This window comes from Parasteatoda tepidariorum, chromosome 11 (assembly GCF_982258835.1).
Source record: "Parasteatoda tepidariorum strain Cologne lab strain chromosome 11, Ptep-v5.0, whole genome shotgun sequence".
In the NCBI taxonomy this organism is placed as follows: domain Eukaryota; kingdom Metazoa; phylum Arthropoda; class Arachnida; order Araneae; family Theridiidae; genus Parasteatoda; species Parasteatoda tepidariorum.
In genome coordinates, this window is record NC_141765.1 from 37,360,014 (window position 1) to 37,377,600 (window position 17,587).

A 17,587-nucleotide genomic window follows, 5' to 3' on the forward strand; every position below is an offset into this window, starting at 1 on the left:
AGATGACGTATTCGAGTGCTGCGATCGCGAATTGAGGAAGTCTCTAAAGCAAGGAACGAGGTTGAATCGGTTTTATGGATGGTGTTTTCAATAGAAATGTAAACAATAACAATCTCGAGCTCGGCACCTACTCTTGTTCCGGTTAAAAAGTTTGCAGCTGCTTATTACATGTTATTCTGATAGGCGATGTTTTCAAACGGATAATTTTGCTTTCAATAAAAGAAATAAATTAGATAATTTCTGAGCTCAAATCTGCCGTATTTCATAAGATATTAATGTTATTATGTAATTCTGGAGAGTTTGGAGTGAAAATTTGCTTTAGTTATTTTGTTATTTATTATTAAAAAAGGTGACATGGTTGTTAGATTTTGAATAACTCGCTTTTTTGGCAGTCTTGATTTGGCTTCTTTCCATTTGTTTATTACTGTTTATTCGTGTTGCAAGCTGTGCGCCATCTTACGTTAGTCTTAACACTTTTAGTATTGTAAACACAAGTACTGTTAGCATTGTAAACATAAGTAATAAGTAATCAAATACATTGTTTGCAAGAATCTCAAAACACAATGATGCCAAATGGCTTTAAAATACAACTGAAACAGTAACCCGGAAATTTAGGCAGTCCCGAGCTTGCAGCGTTCCCTAGTGTAGAAAACACCATCCATTACGTAGCGAGCTCTGCTTTGTGTAGATTTGCGTTAGGGGGAAAACTTCTTCGCACGTTTATTAACAGGTTTTTGTTCATTGCTTCATTGGAATTACATACATTTGCAGGCTTGTTTGCTCAATTTAGACTTATAAGCCTTTGTTCAGTAGAAGGACCGATAGAACAATTCAGAGGAGAAGGACTTCACGACGAATACATTCAGGGTTACGGTGGGATTCGAACCACCTCCTCTCTTTGCACAGCGTTTGGCAGTAGACACCGCTCGAACTGGGAGGCCCCAGGTTTTTGTCTATATTTAGAGCAAAGAAGAGGCTTCGATGAGGCGAATAATTGAGTTTTGGCTTGAAGCTCGGCAGCAATTTACTTTACTCTTGTAATGAAAATTTCAGTTGTCATTTTTAACATTCGTGCGTGGAAAACTCCCCACTCAAGTCTCGACGGTGATTGGATATTCGTGCATCTCATGCAACTTAAACGGCCCCACATAAGCGTGAGTACTGGAATGTGCTACCGCGGGTCAGGCTACCGCATTTTAACATTCCAAGCATTCTTTACTTGAATAATCAAACTGTAACTTTACCTTTGGTGTTAAATTGTGCGTAAAGAATTTTGTTTTGTTTGTTTTTTGTACTGATTTGCTTAAAATAAAATTATAAATATGCTTCTCTTCGGGTGAAAATAATACACTAAAAAATGTAAATTACACATTTTTTGAACGCATTAAATGAATCGATTGTTTTGGTGAAAATTAATTCCTTGTTAGTTTGTTTGTATATAATTTGTTTACGAATAGTAGTTGTTTTTGTTTGCAGGCTATGTTCAGCTTGCAATTATGTAAATAATAACCTACCCTTTTAATTAGAACAAAATTAAGTTAGTAATTTTAAACTTATTTCTGTTTTGATTTACTTATCAATATTTGAAACATTGTTTTAAAATTGGTACCTGCTTTCAGCTGTTGATCCATTAATTATTGAGATGGTAGAAATATTTTCTTCTAAAAGTTAAGCATTATAAAAAAATTTGTGATAATCAGTACTTTTATTAATATTCTATAGCGTTCCTCTATACCTTAACATAATTTATTTAATTTAGTCGCAAATTTCCTCTTGTGTGTATCCCTTTTTATAGGTGTGAAAAAATTAATTAGAATTATATATATATATCACCACTACAATTTTTTTGGTCCCTTTTTTACTTATTGTGTGTATTTTATTTAGTCTCTAATAAATTCCATCATTGTTCTGTTAATTAAGTAATAATATACTCAACATAACACAACTTTCTACCCTAAATATTTTAGTAGTATTTATTGAACAACCCTACTGTTGAGATCCATAAATGTAATTAGTATAAATGTTTGGAAAAAAAAGAGCATTGGACTCAATACTTTATTTTTATTAGATACATTTTTAATTACTGTTCAATTCTCAAAAAGGTAGCACATAAGGAAATTTCATTAACAAATACCTATGCATAGTACAGGCATGAAAGTTTTCAGCTTTTACTCTGAATTCAGCTTTTTTCAAAGCTTTTTAAGCTTCATACATTTATTAATTTCATATTGTTTGATTGCGTTTATGTAGAATTCAGCTTTTTTTGCTAACTGGTACTTTCATCCCTGATAGTATCATGTATTATCACTGCTTTTTATCTTTTCATATTTATGTTTTTTTGTGAAAAAAGCTTTTTTATAAACATTTTAATTCATGCAGGGGTGTTTGTATTTCGAGGGTATCCCGGAATTCTGGGTTTTTCGTGTTATCTTTCCAGGTCAAAAAATTAAGAACAGGACTTACGATTTTTCTGAGAATATCTCAGAATACCGCATTTATCAAGACCATTGGTTCTTGGACTTTGGCTGATTAAAATCTTATAGGCCGACAAAATTTTCACGGAATTACTCAATTTAAAATTCAAATTTTGATAGTTTCACTTATTCCCACTAATGTGACGCTTACATACACGATTCTTCGGACAGAAATCGGCCAATTAATTCTTTTACTTTGGCGGTTTTTCGTCATTTTAAGAAATTTGAAATGGCAGCGGAATCCGTTAATATCACGTTTCCTATTCACGAGGTTTGAATATCAAGCTTTGATTTTTGTATTTACTTAGTTTAAATTGAACATTGCGATTTGTATTCTCATGGTTAAAAAATCTTACACCACGATTTCAAAAATCCAACATCAGGATTCATATTCACGCGATTTTAAATATGCTACATTGCAATTTTTGCAAGAACTAAGATTTTTCTTAAATTAGTTACTATAATGGTGTGATATTCATCATTAGTAGGTAATTTAATTATAAATTTTATTTTAAGAAAATTATGTTAAATACGAAACATGTATATGAATTGATATAAATTTTTTGACACAAATTTTTTAGGGTTTTTCACTTTGTGTCACAATCACCCCTGTTAATGTGACAATGGGTGCCTTTATATATTTGAAATGTTTGCTAATCTGCTTTATCAATTCAATTTTCGCTGTAACCTGAAAGAGTTTATAAATGTTTGTGCTTCAACAGTTGTAGTTCATCTGCAATAAGTCAAAATTACAAATACATCTAAATTGAGCCTGTGAAATTGGATAAAAGGGTTTAGCCTCATAATGTGCCAAAATAAGGCCGACTGCCCTAAAAATTTCCAGATCCTCTAATGTGCCTTAAAATATTCTATATTTTTGAATATTTTTCAAATAAAAATGAAGATCTTTCATCTAATATAGTTTTTTTTTTCTCTAAACATTGAGAAATTATGCATGTCCTATCAATGTGTACATGTATAACAAATGCTAATAGGAACCTACAGTTTGTGACAATAAGGGTCCTGCTTTATTGAACTTCTGAATTGTGCTTCTAAAAGAATATGATCATTAGTGTGCCGACTCTGCATTCAACTATGTTATTCTCTATATTGTTAATTCCATGATAATTGCTGAGTGAATCAAGTGAACGAATAATTTGGCTATGATTGTCCTTTTTCGTGCAAGCCTTTGAGATGTGATTGTTGCTCCAATCCACAATGGCTGTGCTAAAATTAGTTCAAACTTTTCAAATTTATCCTACTTGTATTCTAAAACTGACAGTCTGATTATTTTATAAATGTGCTATACAGGGATGTGATTCTTCCGCGGATCCGCTGATTTCCGCTTTTTTCAGATTTTTCCATATCTTCCGCTCTTTTTTCATAAATTTCCGCGCGGAAAAAATTTTTATGCAGTAAATGATATTTTGTTGAAAATTTTTTTCTTTTGTTGAAAATCAATTCCCATTCACGCAATTTAAAAATTCAATATCGCGATTTGTATTTAAACGTTTTTAAAACCCAATATCGCGATTCATATTCCCGCTAGTTTAAAATCCAATGTCGCGATTCGTATTCAGATATATTTTTAAATTTCAATATTGCGATTCGTTATCACGCGGTTGTAATATCAGACATCGATATTCGAATTTATACGCGGTTTAAACATTACTCGTTGCGATAAGTATTCAAGGACTCTAAAAAATTATGCATCGTGATTCTTATTTACGCGATTTAAAAATTCAATACCGCTATTTGTATTTTCGTGCTTTTAAAATTCAATATCGTGATTCTTATTCAAGCGATTTTAAAATCCAACATCGCGATTCTTATTCAAGCGATTTTAAAAACAAACATCGCGATTCTTATTCACCCTATTTTAATATCGAACATCGCGATTCTTATTCACGCACTCTTAAAATCCAACATCGCGATTCTTATTCACCCTATTTTAAAATCGAACATCGCGATTCTTATTCACCCTATTTTAAAATCGAACATCGCGATTCTTATTCACGCAATCTTAAAATCCAACATCGCGATTTTAAAATCCGATATCGCCTTATTCACGCGATTTTAAAATCCGGGATCGTGATTCTTTTTCACGCGATTTTAAAATCAAACATCGCGATTCTTATTCAAGCGATTTTAAAATCCAACATCGCGATTCTTATTCACCCTATTTTAAAATCGAACATCGCGATTCTTATTCGCGCACTCTTAAAATCCAACATCGCGATTCTTATTCACCCTATTTTAAAATCGAACATCGCGATTCTTATTCACGCAATCTTAAAATCCAACATCGCAATTTTAAAATCCGATATCGCCTTATTCACGCGATTTTAAAATCCGGCATCGCGATTTTAAAATCAAGCATCGCGATTTTAAAATCAAGCATCGCGATTTTAAAATCAAGCATCGCGATTCTTATTCACGTGATTTTGAAATCCAACATCGCGATTCTTAATCTAAGGCCTCTAAAAATTTTGTGAGAAATGAACTTTCTTGTCCTATCAACACTGATGATCAAAAGTCTGCAAAACGCAGTCTACAGATCAGTCATGTTAATAAAAGACCATCGAAAAAACAAAGAACTGATGAGAAAGTCCATAAAGGTCCTTTGACCATTAAAGAAATGTTTTTTAAAATGATGTGATACATAAAATCCTGCTTATGCATAATTACTCAAAGTTATCTAAATTATTAAAAAAAAAATTACTTTAATCAGGATTTTATTTAAGAACATAATTACCATTTATTTATATTTATTTGAATAGATAATAATGTAATCATTATCAGATTGGCTATTGAATTCATATCATTTTTTCTTTTGCACGTTTAATACTACAGTTATAAACTTCCTCTTTTTTGTGTTTTTGTCAATCACATCCCTGGCTATAGAATTGTTATAAATATGTTTGGTTAGTTTGGAATTTTAATATCATTTAATACATTTTGTTAAATTGAATTAATCAAAAAGTAAAACCTGTTCTTTAAATGTAGAAGTGGTGTTATAAATTTATTGAAAATAGTTGCCATAAAATAACATAATTCCATCGCTAACCATCTCAATAAGTCTTGTTAGTTGTATTTTATTTCTTAAAAAGAAGGTTATAACATACTTTTTTTTTTCTAGAGCCTGGCTAATCTTTAAAAAGCTGCCATGCGCACATCATGTAGTATAGCAGATTTACGAAGTGCTAAAAAGTTACATAGCCTTTCCCTTGCTGAATCAAGCCTACAAAATGGCTACAGAAGGTCAAATATGGGTGGAAGGTAAAAATAATAATTTAATTCATTTGTATCTTTCAAAAATTTCATATCGTTCTTTTTAGATGTAAATTTGCTTCAAATAGCTGATTTCATGTTTTTTCATATCTTTATCAAAAACTGTTCATGTTGCTGCCTTTTGTAATATCTAATTCAAGTAATGAACATCTCATAATATGTATTTAAATAGAGTTAAATACAACAAAACATTTTCGTATAATTTATGAGCATTTAGTCTGGTAACAATAAAATAGTTTCATTAATTATGAATGCTTTGCTATTTATTTAATGATTTTGTGAGTTACAGCTTCTTAAATTAAATGTTATTTAGAATTACTAACATGTTATCATTCATTTTATTTTATTTTTTTTTTTTAATTTTTAGCTAACCCACCATAGAATGTATTAGAATTTTGATAAAATCAGTTTGATTTTATAGGATTTGTAATGTTTAAAAGTTATAATGCTTAAAAATAATTTTTAATTATTACCAATTCTGATATCTGGAAAGAATAATCTACATTGAAAAATTTCGAATGTTTAAGCCATTAAAAAATTTCTGAAATACATTCTGATTGATTGATTGATTGATTTTAGAGTTATCTTAATTTAAATTAAATAAATACTATAAGTGATCTAAGTGGTAGTTCTTTGTCCTTTCATGCCACAGATCCGGGGCTCTAAAAAAATGTTTTTCATTGTTATTTTGTTTGTTTTTTTATCATTTTTTATCTTTTTAAGCGATACAATTTAATAGTGGTATTTTGTATTTATGTAACTGTATATATTGTAATTATGTAACTTTATTATATTATTATACTTTGTTATAAAAAGTTTTTCTATTTTAAATTTATTTAATGCTTGCAAGTATAATAATTTGACAGAATTTGATCATTTTTAAACCAATAAATCTTCAGTCATTTGTATTTCTAAAAAATTAAAACAAAGCCTTATTTTAATCTTGATTTTTTAAACACAGCATTTTTTGTTAAATTTTTTTTTCTTATTAACAAAAAAAAATAAATAAAATTGGCGCTTAACAAATGTAATTTAGTTTTTCTAGCCATTTTCTCTTAATTTTGTAAGAATTTCTCAATCTATGTAAGTCATTTGTCTTTTAGCATTATTTTAAATTCTATAAATCTTAAGTTATTTATTACTTCATTATTTATTTTTACTTACTTTCTTTGTTATTTATTTTTGTTACAAAAATTCAGCTCTTAGTTAAAACAACTAAAAAAAATTTATTTATAATATGCTAAGCAATGTTTTGATGCTTTAAAACTAGTTTTGTTTAACAATTTAACAATAGCATTATTGATTATAACAATAATACTATTGATATAATCAGTAATATTATTGATTATAACAATAATACTGGCAATATACAATTTAACAACAGTATTTATTTTTTAATTTTTCTTAAAATTCATTCAATACATGTTTGTTTAATAATTTGTTAGATATTCAGTATGATTTTTAAACCAATAATTCTCAAGTCGATGTTTTTTTTTTTTTTAAAATTTTAAAATGAAAAGACAAAACTTTGATTTAGTTTTACATTTATTATGTATAGAATTTGACCATTAGACAATACAACTTTATTATTTTAAATAAATAAATAAAAGAAGGTCTAACAATGTTTTAAAAGCACATTTTATTTTTCAGCAAATAATTCAAAAATTTTAAGTGTACAGTCGAACTCGTTTATAACGAGCTCGGATTTAACGAGAACTCGGATTTACCGAGAGAAACGAGAATATTTGGTTGGATCAATGTTAAGTCTATGGAACAGAAGTCGCTTTTAACGAGCAAGACCCGGTTTTAGCGAGCAATATTTTTCTGTCTTGCAATCTTTTTTTCAAAATGATAAGAAATACGCGCGAAATAAAAAAAAACCGCGAACTAAAACTTCAAAGTAAACTAACAAACTACTATTTTAAATATGTAGATTAATGAAAAAAATAAATGTTTGGGTAGGAATCTTTTCCTTTATTTTTCTTTCCGTATATTGCTTCTTTCCTTTAAGACTGTAGCGCAACTGGAAATTTTTTGCTGGTTGGGGTGGGGATAGTTTGCATTAAATTAAGAAGAGTATTTAATTAAATTATTTAAAGTAAGTAAGTATCAATTAAATTTTATGTAAACTCAATAATTTGACCTCCCAACCCCCCCCCCCTGTTCTGGTTGCACGCCTGCCTTAAGGACCCGTTTATTACGAGCACTCGGATTTAACGACTAAATGTTACGGTCCCTTTGTGCTCGTTATAAACGAGTTCGACTGTATAATTATTTTTTTTTAATTTTTCTGTCCCTTTTTTTTTTTTTAATGCATGTAAATAAAATATGTTGTTAAAATTTTATTATTATTTTCAAACCAAAAAATTTTAAGTCATTTTTCTTTTTAAAAAAAATTTAAGCAATGCTATTGATGTTATAAAAGCATTTTTTTTTTTATAATTAGCATTTTCTTTTGTTATAGATTTATTTCTTTTATTTATTTTTGATTGATTTCTGTTTGTGTAGTTTTATTTCAATAAAAATGATTTTCGAACGTATGTTAAATTGAGATACATCGCAATGTCTAACCGACGATCTATCACGATATAAAATTTCTTGCATTGCCCAGTCCTAATCCTGCCCTTATCCTCAAAAGGAAAGATTAAATTGAACTGGACAAAAATATGTTCTTTTTTAATTTCATCACAAAAAAAGAAGTGGGAAGCTGTGACTTCCAGGTGTCTTTTCTTTGCTTTTTAATTACACAAATTGTATGATGTGGCTTTTGAATTTATTTAAGTATTATTTCAATAATCCTGTTATAAATAGAATTTTTATGTCAAGAGAAAAATGTTTAATAATGTATAAATATATTTTCAGTTTATTGCATTTATCAAGCTTCAATGAATTTGGCAGTAGTTTTTCACTTGCTCAAGATCACTCAAAAACTCTCTCTGTGGAACCAACTATTCTATTTGGATCATCTGCTGTGATAAATTCAACTTGTAAAAAAACCACGTCACTTACTCGAAGTAAAGATGGCGACCTAAATTACTGTGATAATAGCCGTGTTAACAGATGGTTTGATGGACTTCTACGATGCTTGAAGCCTGTTTGGACAGTTTTAGGGAAATCAACCACACATGAGCTAAAAGAAGGTAAAATATATATATTAGTTATTTTCTGTTTACAGAACAAAATTTTCCATTTTACAAAATAGTAAAATTATGTTCTGCTCCACATTTTGAACTCCAAAAATTTGGTTGATACATACATGCCTGCAAAAATATACACCTACAAATAATTAATATTACCAATGAACAAAATTAGCTAGTATAAAACATGTTTTTTTTTTCAAATTTTGTTTAATATCTTAATTTTTTATTATTAACTTATGTACTTTTTAGTTTAAATGTAAAAAAATGAAAAATATTTAATTTTTCCTTTTTTGTTTACAAAATTTTATATATTTGCTGTAGGAATTATGTAACATTGACTTTAAATAAACATAAATATATAATTATTAAGTGTTTAAGTATCAGTGCATTTCTGGAAATATATGTGCATCAAATAAATTTATGTTAGGGAATGTAAGTTTAAGCCTTGATAAAGGTTTAGTTCATTAAATAAATATAATGTGTTAATATAATAAGGAATAATACCTCAAATAAATGTTTAAAATTAACATAGCTGGATTGCTGTTCTGATAATTTTTAAAATTAGTTAAATTTGGCAACAAACCTAAGTTCTTTAATTATTCAAATATGAATTGAAACCAAATCAATCCATAGTTAAAAAATTTATTTTACGAATTTGCCTTAAATCTAAAGCTTAAATTAGAATGTGGTGCTTTGAGTTTATTTTTAGAATTTTTTTTCAGTATCTACTTTTTGTGGTCACTAATTCTGTTTTTCATATTTTGTTACTTGTAAAAGTCGTTCAACATCTGATAGTTAAAGAAAAACTATTAATTTAAGTAACTCAGTATTTTTAGAATAATAACTTTGCAAAGGGATACTGCAGTCTATATCTCAATGCTTAAATAATGATTCTACTTTATGACACTAAATGGAATTTCCTACAGATGCTTTTTAAATTTATGTCAAAAATTTTGGGTACTTTGGGATTATCCTGTCTACCATTTTTACCTAACCTCATGTTATTTCCAAAATGCAGCTTCTGCTTCAATAATCTCGAATTTTATTGTATTTACAATGTGGGTATTCGCAAACAAGAAACACAGCAGAATTACACGAAAAACTTGGATTTGTATTTAATAGAATTTATGTGGCGGTGACTGCACAAGGATAATTACTTGTTTGTTTGCACTTTAAAAGCTATCAAGGATTTTTGGCTTCGAAAATGATTTATAATAATATATATGGTTATACTCAAGAATTATTCAATGTGCAATTATAAAAAAACTTTGTTTTGATTCTTTTTATTGCACTTTTTTATTACGTATTTTTACATTTAAATTTTTTTGCTATTATTTTATAATTATTATTTGATAAATTTAATGTGTTAAGAATGTTTATTTTGGAAATTGCTTTTCATTATGATGGCGCCAGAGGATTTGCGTATTTTCACAAACGTTGACAGAATAATCCTAAAGTACCAAGTTTTCCTTTACTACTAAGAATTTTCTAAGAAAATGGACAAAGGACAAAAATATTCCAAATTTTTCTTTGTATTGATAGGTAGACTGTGGTCCTAATATAATTAAAATAAAGTTGAAAAACTGGGGTGTTGAGTAAAATTAGAATAAAGATTAAATGAAAGAGCAAAATATACTCAGATCACGCAATTCCGGGGGTTGGTAAGCTATAATGTAGACCCTTCTAGTGTTATAGGGGGAACCAGAGTTAGATGGTCTTCTTTCAGTTCTTATTTTTTATCTCACTAAGAATATTTTTTATTAAATGAATCTCCCATTTCTCAAGTGGTTTCTCCCGTTCATGGTTTTTTATTTTTTCCAAGATGCTCAGTTAATTTTTTTAATGATAATTGAAAAAGACATTGAAGATTGGACTAATGTGCCCCAACCGTGGGATAGGTTTGTCCACCACAAGGGGCACTTTGGACCATGCAACAAATATGTACAGAAACAATACTGAGATGCATGTAATCTGATGCAATAATTGCATTATATTCTTATTATTAAAAAAAAAACTTTTTTTTAAGATTAATTGAACAATAAAGTGTGTATGTCTTTAATCTAAAAAATAAAGGATAATTTTCACCAGACAATTATTGATTAAATTTTATTAATAAATACTTTTTCATTGTATTTATTCATTGCACTAATTGATTTTGCTTTATGAAAAGACATATCAAACAATAGCTGTGCGATGAGAAGTCCGATACTTCATGAATAGGATTCATGAAAAATAAGAATTACATCATCTTTATATGCATTATCATTTATTAGCTTTTGCTAGATATAAAAAACCATTGTACACTAATTTATATTACGGCATTAAAAAACATACAGACACTATCTCAAAATCTTATGCCTGTAAAAGTTTTGGTTTTAGTTAAAATTCTTTAAAAAATATAAGTTTTTGCAATTAATACGCAAAACACCTTCAAAAATAAGTTTTTGATATGATTGTTGGTTAATTTTAATGACTATCCACTGGTGCATATCTCACCTCAACCCCTTATTAATCAGCGTTATTGATGTCATTTAATTATGCAAGAAAGTTGAGGGGGCATATGCTGACTATTCTATGTCATTATATTTTTGACATTGGTCTCCCGTGGCCAGAATAAAAAGTTCTTTATACCTGTAAAGATTAGTGAGATAGTTTTTGGCTCTTAGCTTTTAAACTCCATTTATTTTGTATCGTTGAAATCCGAGCTCTTTTGTAGCACTCAAACAGGCAGATTCTTGGTTGTTCTTCACTTTGTGATAACTTTTCAAAAAAATAATAAATAAGTTTTCATTCAATTATTGTTTTGATAGCTTTCCGGTTTCTTGGAGTATCCACTGTTTCTTCACTTCCTAGTTAAACAGTAATTCAACTGTATCATAACTCTTAAAAGTTTGCATTTCATGATTATTTTTTATAAACAATGTGTGTCGTCAAAGTTTTGGTTTAGTTATAGTTAATTCTGCAAAAACAATAAATGAATAAATGAATCCTTCCAACTAAGAATGATCATTCAAATGAATCATTTATTTATAACATTACAGAAATATTTTTGAAATTTACCTAGATATGGATTAAAAAAATCAAATTATTTCCTTTTTTTTTTTTTTTTTTACTGCAAGTATTTTCTATTTAATTTTTTTTAATATGTCCTTTTGTTTATAATCTTATATGAACTGTTCATAATAGTTTAACTGCTGAACTGCATATATTAACTAAAAGCAAACATTCTATTTACCTTTTCAAGAATTCTCTTATTTTTAATTACTCGAATACATTTTCCCTTTATTGATGGCTTTCTAGTTTTAAACATACCTGATAAAGTTTATAAGAGTTATGATTAAACTTAAATCATATTTAGCAATCAGATTTTTTTAAGCTATTATTTTAGTTTCTACATATTATTTTCATTTAAAAAGGTTAACTGATGAAGGAAGTTGAAATCAGTATTTTGTATTTTACCTTTTTTTTATACAGATAATTGGGAAATACTTTTTGATGACATTAAAGACTTACAGTTTCTGGGCAGTGGAGCTCAAGGGGCAGTTTTTTGTGGCCACTTAAATGGAGAGCTTGTTGCAGTAAAGAAAGTTCGAGAAAAGATTGAAACCGATATCAAGCATTTGAAGAAGTTATCTCACTGCAATGTTGTTGCTTTTAGGTAATATAATTCTGAGATTACATAAAAATATATCTTTATCATTTAGTTTAGCCAGCTGGCTACCTAAAGTCATTGCTTAGCAGACCCTCGTGACTTATAATTAAATATATCTGAAGAGATTGCTCTTAACTTCATTATAGTTTTTTATCCTATATCATGATTCGCTGTTATCAATAATTGTTCTACATATTCCTAATCTGTTTTGCATGATTTATAAATAGATTGAATATAAATTGCAGTTAATGATTCTTAAATATTGTGTGTTCAGACTGAAATTTCATTTTATAATCATTAATCAGTTGTAAAACTATGTTTAAAGATGCTTGCTTATTTAATATGGAACTGATTTGTTATGCCTCTGCATCCATATATATATATATATATATATATATATATATATATATATATATATATATATATATATATATATATATATATATATATTTTCAAAAAACTTTTTTTTTCCTTGCTAACATTAGTAATGAAAACTGCCATGGTGTTTTGATTGTACTTGTGTACACACACATAAATGTGATGCAATGATGAGTGGGGCAAAGCTTTGACTCTCTAGTTTATGTGATTGCCCTGTAATAATTTTATCAGAAATTCTTTCCTCTAATATTCAGAAATTATCTCGTTGTTTTGATTAGTAGTGGATTTTCATATTGAAGCCATGCTCAAAATCTTACAACAAAATGCTCATATCTTAGAAGCAATGCTCAAAATCTTCCTCCCTGTTTATTATAAGTTTAAGTTTGATTGCCTGGCATAAATTTGTCTGGAATACTATACGCTTATTTTTTTTAATGTTAATACGTAATTTTAATGTTAATACGTACGTTTTTTAATGTTAATACGCTCGTAAGTTGTATTTTTTTCTTCATTTTATCTACTTTGCCTGGATGATTTAATAATGATAAAATTAATTTTGAAGTGATGGTTGTGAAACTATCATTTCATCTCCAATGCAAGACTATCATTTGGCATTTTGTTTTGAATAGCAGAGATCCCAACTTGCTCCGGACAGCAAATATATATTTTAAAGTGGTAGTTTATCAATTGTGATTCTTGGTTTAATAAATTCAATTTAGTAGATATTTATCCACCACTATTTCTAAATAATTCGTAGGCTTATATTATTCACCACTTTATAGTAATGTCATGCTATACTTTTTAAAAAGCAGGCAAAAATAGTCAAATATTTTCAAAATTTACTTTGTAGTTATTTTCCGTTTTTTTTAATTATTTTGGCGTGTCCGGAGCAGTTGGCATCTCTGGAATAGTGCCTAGGCATGTTGGCTTTGCTGCATTATGTGTTAAATGTATATGTTGTATGTAAAAAGAGTTAATATGATTGTAGAGTCAATTTTGAAACTAAATTTATTTAATATTTCTGTACATCTTCCTAATTGACAATTAAAGATTGGTATAATTTAAAGTTATTTTGAAGGTAAGATATTAAATATTCATTTTATTACTGAGTAACTTTAATGTGTTTATTATTGTATATTTTTTATAATATGCATATTTAGCGCCTTTAAATAATATCGGGTTCTTAGGAAAGTAATTTAGTTTTTTCCGGATGGAGAATTTAATTGTATTTTTCCGAACCCAACTTCACACTTAAGCTGCATTATGAATGTTTTGAGAGCAGATACAACAAACAGAGAGCAGATACAGCAAGGCTTGTGTGTGAAAAAGTTCAATTAATTCCACGCAGTTGTTTTTGGTTGGTGCCCTTTTAAATATGAAGTGCAATAAGCAGCATTTTCTTCGTATTTGACTTTTTTACTATAAAAAAGGTAAAAATGCTGTTCATGCCAGAAAGAAATTAACCGATGTGTATGGAGAAGATGTGTTGACAGTACACCAGTGCTAGAACTGGTTTGCAAAATTTTGATGTCTAAGATGCACCACGTTCTGGAAAGCCGGTTGAAGCTGATAAAGACCTTATATGATGCAAATCGGTGAATAACAACACTTGAGATGGCGTTTAACCTCGAAGCTCGATATATGGGTTCCCCGTGTTCTCACAGAGAGAAATTTGTATCATCGCATTGACATCTGTGATTCGCTTCTCAATCGTCTGATAATGATCAATTTTTGAAGCGCATCATTACTATGTCGGAAAATGGGTTGTTTATAACAATGTCAAATGCAAGAGATCGTGGAGCAAAAAAGATGAACCGGCTCAAAACATTTCAAAAGCCAATATCCATCAAAAAAGGGTGATACTGTCTGTTTGGTGGGATTTTAAAGGAATATATATTTTTTTTTTTTTAAGCTTTTACCGGATAACACAACAATTAATTCGGAAGTCTACTGTCGTCAACTGGACAAACTGATGCACTTCAACAGAAAAGGCCAGAATAATTCAACAGAAAAGGTATAGTGTTCCACCAAGATAATGCGAGACCTCATGCAAGTTTGGTCACTCGCCAAAAGCTCTTACAGCTTTAATGGGATGCACTGTCACACCCATCATATTCTCCAGATCTGGCGCCTTTAGATTATTATTTGTTCCGGCCACTGCAAAATTTTTTGGAGTTTAAAACCTTTACTTCTAATGAAGAGGTCAAAATTCACCTGGATCAGTTTTTGCCAGCAAAGACCAATGAGCGTGGAATCATGCTACTACCAGAAAGATGGCAAAAGGTGTTGGACCAGAATGGCCAATATATAATTTAATAAAATATTTATTCATTATACGAAAATTGTCTTTCATTTTCCCGCCAAAAAACAAAATTACTTTCCGAACAACCCAATAGTTTTGTGTGCATATAATGCTATATGTTTATGAAATTTGCAGCAGACTGGTAACAAAGCTGTAGCATAAGGATTAACATTTTATATAGCTCTGCCATTTTTCCATTATTATTCTTGAAATGCATGTTTGTGTTGTTAAAAAATGACCGTAATACAATTGAGCTTCAAATTTAATAGAATTGCAATATTTTATTCCATTTCTGCATATGATGAAAGTGGTGCCTTTGAAAATGAACCAAAAGTGATTGGTGAGAAAAAAAACAGATCATAAATTAATTCCTTTAATATTTAATTTTATATATATATATATATATATATATATATATATATATATATATATATAAAAGGGTTTCAGTAGGAGCTGGTCATTACTAATCTATATAACAGTATGACTTAATATAAGTTATGCAATCATTTTTTCATAATTGACTGCTGAACAAACAGATAAATAGAATTTTTTTTATCTGCAAGTTAATAAATGTAAATTACAGACTAATCTGGTTATTGCTCACTTTCTCCATCTAATAAAATTGCAGCATTCTGGATACATTTTAAGTAAAGTATAAATAACTTGAGGTGGGTGGGAGATACCATTGTGCATGCTGATCATTTTACATGTTCATGTTGTATTCAACCATGGTAAAAAATATTTCAGTTTAAATAAAATGTTGTGTAAAAGTATAAATTCCAACCAACAAGTTCACCTTAAAACAATAAAAAGGTATCAGCTGTCTAACTGGTAATCTGGAATGAGTTTTTGAGTACAGAAAGGTTAGGGATAGGGAAAGAACAAGTGTAAACACTAATTTGGAAAATAACTTTAATGAATTTCTTAAGAAATAAAATCTAATTTCTTTCAATATTTTAGGTGAAGAAGTATAGTAAAACCCAATTTCATTATTGTGTAAAAAGGTGTTAAAATATCATAAGCAATTTTTATTAATACTAATAAATTTAATAAAAACTGCATACTAAACATAAATACTACTACAAATCGCATATTGTATTCGTAATTGCAAGTAATGTATTAATATTTTTAATCAAATACTGTTAAGTATGAATACTTAATTAGGCTCTAAAATGAGTGTTTGTGCTTGCATATATATATATAATAATTTATAGATATGAAACTAAAATAAATGAAAAGGAATTTAAAAAATAAACTAGTTGTAAAAAACTTTTTTTTTGTACAATGTTAATTAAATTTCATTTTTTAATTTATACTATTCTTATTACTAAATTATTTTATTGACCATTTTCAGTTTGCTGTTCAATCTATAAAAAAAAAATTAATGCACAAATTTATTGAAGAAACTAAGACGAATTACTTCTATTTACAGGTTTAATTTATTACTCATACAAATATTTTCTTTTAAAAATACAGTTTTTTTATTTAGTTAAATTGCATTTAATTAGTTATTTGTAAAAAAAAAATCAGTTTTTTAAATGCTAATTCTTAGTTTTATTTTAAATCATAATTTTTAGATTAAATAACATCTGTTAAAAAATTCTACAGTAAAGTACTCTAGGCTATGTTTAAATAATTTTATTCCTAAATAATTTTTATTACATTATTTAATTTCAAAAAAGAAATTTTTTACAGTATGGTGCTCTAGACTAAGTTTGTCTCTTAAATGATTATGTTTTATAAAATTTTTTTTCACAAACTATTTTAATAAAATATTTTAAACACATTTTTGTAAAAAGAAATTTTAAATTGCAACGCAATTATTTTTGTTAAATAAATTATTTATTACATTTTTATTGTTCTTTTTTCATTATTTTTGTAGGATGACTTAAATGGGGAGAGGTTTTTTTTATTTATCGATTAATGAGTTTTCCCTTTATTTTGCTCTTTCCTGTATTTTTGTTTTATATTTTAGGGTGATCAAGTAATTTTTTTATAGCAAAAGAGTAAATATATCACATTTTTATCATTTATTTATTATTTCTTTTTCGCTTGTCAGGTGATATAAAAACATTATTTTTTCGTTAAGTTAGTATAACACATTTAAGTTTTACCAATCTGATTGGAGCTTGCCTTTCCCATAACTGATTTTTTAATCAATCCTAATATTTTGTGTATTAATTATTTATTGTGGTATTGTTTTCAAAAAGTTCTTGCTTTGAATAAATATGATTTAACTTCAATTATGCACAAGTTATTTATATTTTTTAATTTGTTGTTTTTTTACTTTTTTCGATGTTTTATATTGCCTAGCATATTCTCCTAGACTTATTTTCCCTTTCAGTTACAT

General features: G+C 28.1%; 1 protein-coding gene across 6 annotated transcripts in view; it reads left to right on the forward strand.

Moving 5' to 3' along the window:
- Nucleotides 1–1,208: 1,208 nt before the first annotated feature.
- The window catches only part of LOC107443760 (uncharacterized), a 28,602-nt gene continuing 12,223 nt past the window's right edge, over nucleotides 1,209–17,587 (forward strand). The window contains exons 1-4 of one of the 6 annotated variants that reach the window (XM_016057724.4): nucleotides 1,209–1,259; nucleotides 5,614–5,753; nucleotides 8,628–8,905; nucleotides 12,380–12,563. In XM_016057724.4, the coding sequence (XP_015913210.2) occupies nucleotides 5,641–5,753; nucleotides 8,628–8,905; nucleotides 12,380–12,563 (575 nt within the window). In that variant the 5' untranslated portion in view covers nucleotides 1,209–1,259; nucleotides 5,614–5,640. Of the gene's footprint in view, nucleotides 1,538–5,613; nucleotides 5,754–8,627; nucleotides 8,906–12,379; nucleotides 12,564–17,587 lie in introns of all 6 variants that reach the window. The other 5 variants (XM_016057722.4, XM_016057721.4, XM_043044661.3 and 2 more) reach the window with 5 other exon arrangements.